General features: G+C 48.3%; 1 protein-coding gene across 2 annotated transcripts in view; it reads left to right on the top strand.

Annotated features, from left to right (window-relative positions):
* The first annotated feature begins 327 nt into the window (after positions 1 to 327).
* CTNNAL1 (catenin alpha like 1) overlaps positions 328 to 6,000 on the top strand; it is a 76,309-nt gene continuing 70,636 nt past the window's right edge. Inside the window, exon 1 of one of the 2 annotated variants that reach the window (XM_054984379.1) lies at positions 328 to 601. In XM_054984379.1, coding sequence (XP_054840354.1) covers positions 458 to 601 — 144 coding nt within the window. In that variant the 5' untranslated portion in view covers positions 328 to 457. The remainder of the gene's footprint in view (positions 602 to 6,000) is intronic. The other variant, XM_054984378.1, reaches the window with a different exon arrangement.

Raw genomic sequence — 6,000 nt, 5'->3', positions numbered from 1 at the left:
CTGGCAACCCTCCCACTGGGTGCTGGACTCCCTGGAGAACCAAGCGCGTGTGTGAACAAGGCTCTGCCTTGGTCCCATCCCGGGCCGGAAACGTGTTAAAGGCAAGCAGTCCAAGGCGCTGACCTGCCCCGCGACAGCGTCTTCACACGTGGGCGGCGGAATTCGCCGCCGCGCTCTCGAGGGGACGGGGCTCGGCTGCCCGCGGGCGCCTCTGGCCGGAGCGCGCAACGCCCGAGGCGGCGGCGGCGGCGGAGGGAGGCGCGAGCGGCGCCGCGCCCTGGCGCCCGAGGGGGCCCAGGCCGAACTTTTCCCGGGCCGGGCGTCGAGGGCAGAAGGCGGGAAGGCCGGCCGGAGAGAGGCGGAGCGGGAGAGCCGCCCGCCGCCCCCTCCTCCGCCTCCTCCCGGGCGAGCGGCGGAGAGAGGAGCGAGACGGAGCGCGGCGTGCGGCGCCGGAGCAATGGCCGCGTTCCTCGGCGGTGGAGGCGGCGGGGTCTCGTGGCCGCGCTCGCCGCCCGGCTCGGCGCTGGGCTGGGAGGCGCTGCCCGGGCTGCAGATCCGCTCGCGCTCCGTGGAGCAGACGCTGGTGCCGCTGGTGGCGCAGGTACGGCGGCGCTGGGGGGCGGCGGCCCCCTCCATTCCCCCCCCGGCCCGCTCGTCTCCGCGAAGCCCGGCATCCCCCCCCCCCCGGGATCCGGAGTCGCTTCGCGTCGGGGCTGCAGAGAGGCTGGAGAGTCGCGCCCGCCCGAGACTTTCGCTGGGCTCTGCTCCCCTTGCACTCTTCCCCAGGCTTTCCTCGCCAAGGATCGGGGGCTGCTGCGGGGCCAGCTGGTTCGGAAGGACCCCAGGGGTGGCCAGATGTTCTGGGAGCCGCTTCCGAACAGCGCCCCCCCCCCCATGCATGTGCCCTCGGCGGCAGGGAAGCCCCCCTGCCTTGCAAAGTCTCTCGTGCGCGAACTTGGCGGGCAGTTCGCGTTCTCGAATCCCAGCCCGGCCTTTGTTGTGCGGCGCGCGGCTAGTGTGTGCTTCGGGGCTCCTCGATTGGGGCAGAACTTCTTCGCGCCGATCGGCGGCCCCCCTTACAAGAGTTTCCCCCGACTTGGTTTCAGTTCTCTCTCGGACTTTTGCTTTTTTTTTTTTGCACGATTTGTGTATGTCCGTGTGAATATTGCATGAATGTCACCCTATCCGGCACACAACCCGCACGTACTTCTGGAGGCTGCGGCGCACGAGCCGTTTTTAACACCGGCGCGCGCCGCGAATGGCCGGACTTTGCAATCCCAAACGGAGTTGCACGCTTGGACCTCCCTTGGGTTTGGGATGGGGTAACACTGCTCAGGACTGCGGCGTCTGTTGGGTTTCACTCTCGTTGCTTTTGCCTCCCCTCTCTGACTTTAAGCAGAGCTGCTCCAGAAAAAGAAGGACCAGTCTTAAACTGCCTTTAGGAGTAACTGTTTTCCTTTCATCCATGGAGATCTGGAATGAGAGGGACAGTTCTTCATCTAAAGAGCAGGCTTTTTAAAGATAGGGAAATAGCGTTGCCTAGGTACGAGGTCCCTGGAAAGGCCGTCTATCTCCCTGTTAGTTTCAAGTGGGTAGTCCTCTCGGCCTGCAGATAAAGAGCAAGATCTAGGTCCAATAGCATCTTAAAGACCAACTAGGTTTCCAAGATACGAGCTTTCAACCAGGGGAGCTTTGACGCATGAAAGCGCATACCTTGGAAATCTAGTTGGTCTTTAAGATGCTATTGGACCCCTATCTCCCTGTTAAGTTGCAGAATAAAGTTGGAGAGGTGAACTCACTATGGTCTACCGGTTTAGGACTCAAGTCATCCAAGTAAATTCCAACCCCCCAGCCTTTAGGAGTAAACAAAGTGGTTCTTTTTTGGGCTAGTCTTAATTAAAATTATTCCTAGCATAGTTGTGTGGTTTGGATTTTTCTAAGCTACTTGAGATTTCTTTTCCTTTGAGAAAGCTGCTTTAATGTCAAAGGCATGCCATCCCCCAGTCTTGAAGAAATTTATTTGGAAACCTGTAAGATTAATTCCCAAGCGAACACAGTTAAGTTTACAGTACAATGTGCTGGGAAGTTCTATTGCACAACAACTGGTGGGTTGGATTCAGTGGCAGACTTCCACTTAAGGGTAAAGGGATAGAACTTTTCATGATTCTGTCCTCCCACTGCAGACCCCCCCCCCCCCCCAAACCGAGCTGCAGAGGAATGGAGAAGCTTCTGTTCAGAAATCGTGGAAATTACTGCTGAGTCCGACCCATCCAAAGGAATGTGAACTGTGTATGAACAAAATGTGTGTTCTTGTGCAGGACCCATTCATTCCAATGGGAATGTGTGCCAGTTCAGTCAATCCATTTCAGCTAAACAGGAAGAGGATCCTTGAACTGCGGCATTAATTTTATAGAATTTTAAGTCTGTTGGGATGCAACAAATTGCAAGCGTTTCTGCAGCCAAAAAGAGTGGAGAATTCAAGCAAAGTTTTAACTAAAAACATATTTTGGGTTTAAGATTGAAAGTTGGATTGAAAGTTGGAAACATGGTGAATGTATTGTTTGCTGAAAGTTATGCCAATGATGTTTGAAAACTATGTAGAACTTTGGCTGTGTCAGAGACGGCTGCTAGTGTTATTAATAGAAAAGAGTCCGGTAGCACCTTTAAGACTAACCAACTTTACTGTTGCATAAGTTTTCGAGACTCACAGTTCTCTTCGTCAGATGCATGCATGCATCTGACGAAGAGAACTGTGATTCTCGAAAGCTTATGCTACAGTAAAGTTGGTTAGTTTTAAAGGTGCTACTGGACTCTTTTCTATTTTGCTACTACAGACAAACACGGCTAACTCCTCTGGATCTAGTGTTATTAATGGCTCTATCTTTTCTCGACCATATCATTTCAGTGGACATGGTTTGTTGCAACGGAGCTTGCACGTTATGAAGTTAGTGTTGTTGCTTTGTAACCTGGAAAGTGATCAAGTACTCTCTTAACTCCACATATCATTTATAAAATATCACCAAAACCAAATATAAGACAACCTTGCAAACAGGTCCATAAAAATAAATGAGAGTCTGTGGGCACCTGTTGTGGATGTTGAAGGTCTGAGGTTCAGTTCCTGGCATCTCCAGCTAAAGAATCTTTGGTAGGAGGTATCAGGAAAGACCCCTTTCTTTTGGAAAACCACCCCCTAGTCCAAGTAAATAATACTGAGCTAGATGGATCAATTGTCTGACTGGTTATCCAGCAGCTTCATGTATATTATCCCTCCCTGCCTCTACAAATGCATGTTTGTGGTCTGTAGTCTATTGGTGGGTAGGAAGGAGAGAAGGAAGCAGGAAAAAGGAAGAGGCTGTTGGGCTTCCAGGGAAGGGAAAGAGGAAATAATGGATGAGTGGATGTCCTTAGGGGTTCCCTGCTTGTACTCATATATTCTGGATTCCTCCTTGGTCCATGTGTTGCTGCAGTTTGAGTCAACCTAGAGTTTTTTCCCCACAATAGAAACAAACGGAGTGGTGGGGGCACCTTGTGGGGGGCCATCAAGTGGCCAATTGTCCTGAAACTTGGAGGGTAGTTAGAGGACAGTTAGGAGTATGTCCCCTCCAAATTTGATGGATTTTGATTGCAAAATGCCACACCCAGCCTCCTGGTTAGGCCCCATAGTTTCCCCCATAGAGAATAACAGAAATTGGAGGTGGCTTGAGGCATCTTCTTTGCGGGGGGGGGGTGCTGTCTAAACCTAGCTATGTTTCACTGTGAGCCAAGCTGGAGAAAAATGTCCTATCCCTTTAATAGAGGCTTAATATGTGGAAATGGGTAGATGAAGCTTTTCATAGCATGGAGGTCAATAGGCAAATAGCAGCCCAGTAAGCCTGTATTAAAGCCCTAGGACATTTTTTCTCTAGGCAGTTGGCAACCTTACCAGTTGCAGGTAGTGAGAAGTGAGGCATATTATTGGAAAGGTGAGAGAAAGCATGCTGGGTTTATGGACCGTGTTGGTCAAAGAGGGAAGGAGCTCTAAGACATACTACGGTCAAATAACGTGTGTCAAGAAACCCCAAAGTGTTCGAATCTGTATAATTGGCATGTGGCAGCAATGCTGCATTAAGTATAGCTGTAAAATTGCTCTTGTTAAGAAAAAATATTAGCAGGGCGCATCCTAGAGTTTATGCGCATTGAACTCAACAGTGCATCTAAGAACACAAGCCTGCACCAGTCCTAAGAACACGTTCCTGAGAGTAAGTCCCAGCGAATAAAATGGGATTTACTTCTGAGTAGACTGGCTTATGAGCATTCCCTGCATGTAGGAGGAACTTGTCTTCTATATTGTTAACTCTGATTCTCGCGTGAGGTTTTCCCAAGTAGTCCCGTTAAGGGCAAGGACACTTAATACGAACTGCTGTCTCCTTTAGAAGGCGATGTTCCTTTTAAACTGGCTCAGTGGCTTTTATGTGGGTAGGGAACATCTGCTTCAGTGCAAATATGATATTTTAAAGAGGTTGATGGATTGCAGATCAATCCCTACACCTTGTGTTTTAGGAGAGCTCTGTTGGTTATGGAAATATAGCGGAATGACGTGCAGAATTTGGGTGAACTAAACCGATTGGGCTTAGATTGGAGCAACGCTGCAAAAGATTGCATCGTGAAAGAGTTTGGTGACTGATCCCAAGAATAGGTCAGAATTAATCTAGCAGCAGATAGGTGGAATTTGCTCGTGCTTGCTACGCTAGAGTCCGTGTGTGCCTGTCCCATAGAAAAGGATTTGCGGGTAAAATAAATACTTTTTTAATATTACCTGTAATTACTGAAATACATTCTTGCAGCTTTTTCACTTAGGGTAGTGTTCTGCTGTAGCATTAAATAGACTGAGATTATCTGTGCATTTTCTTCTGGACACCTAGCTATGTTTCATTGAAGTGGCTAAGACTCTCTCTTTATCTTTCTGCTCAAAATCTCTTCCGCTTTTTCCTCGCTCTTAGAAAAGTCATTATCGTCACACCTCCCTTTCTCTCTCCACAACAGGTACTTTTCATTATATCAACTCCCTCTCCTTTTCCTTTTGGCATCTTTTGCTAAAAACCTTAATAGTGATCTCTTTACTTAAAAGACTGCAGCTTTTGTACCTGTTGTATTAGACCTATTCAAAATCACTCCTGCCAAATTACTTCTCTCTTTTTGTTGCTGTAATCATATCCCTTGCTTTGACACTTTTTCCCAGTTTTCTGTCACTGTCTGCATCATATTCAAGTTTCTAGTCCTTAAGCTTTGCTTTACTAAATCTCTCATCTCATTACTGCTTTTGTCCCACCAAGTGTCTTGTTTCTATTATTATGCTTTGTACCTATGATTTCTTGTATGCCGTTGTCTTTTCTCTGCTCGCGTTATTTGCCTCCTTTAAATTTCTCTTTAGAATTTAATTCTTTTGCAACGCCTTCTTTGGGCCGCTGTTGACAATAGTTGTGAGACTCTTTGCAGAATTGCTCCAGTGTAAACTCATGGATTTCAGTGTCCTTAGACTGAAGTAACTGCATAGAATTGCTCTGTAGGTCTACTCTATGAGATAGCATTTCTTTACTACATCATATCTTTCTTCTTATATTTGTCCCTTCCTTGTTCGGATAAGCCAACTCGTTTATCTTATTTTATTTTGTATGGTATGTAGCACAGCCTTAGCAGTCAAGATTAATAGCGAGGATATCGGCTGGAAGAAGACCTGCAGCTGTATGACTTCCATTCTCCGCTGAAATACATTTCCTCTGCCAGCAAGGCAGCAGGTGTCCCCATCGAGCAATCAGCCCTGTGGAATCTCCAACGAATTCAGAAGATGGCAGCCTGTTGTCTAGCAGCACAGGCTGCCATGAATGGTTAACAATAGTTTCTTGTGTTCTGGAGACGGTTTATTATGTGATACAGGCACAATAAGGTTTGCATTCCTCATTTTCAAGGCACCAGCTAGTTTGGGTATGACCGGTTGAAAAAATGCACGTGTACCTCAAATGT

This window comes from Eublepharis macularius, chromosome 7 (genome assembly GCF_028583425.1).
Source record: "Eublepharis macularius isolate TG4126 chromosome 7, MPM_Emac_v1.0, whole genome shotgun sequence".
Taxonomy (NCBI): Eukaryota; Metazoa; Chordata; class Lepidosauria; order Squamata; family Eublepharidae; genus Eublepharis; species Eublepharis macularius.
Note: the sequence above shows the minus strand (reverse complement) of the source record. Positions and strands in the feature narration are given on the sequence as shown.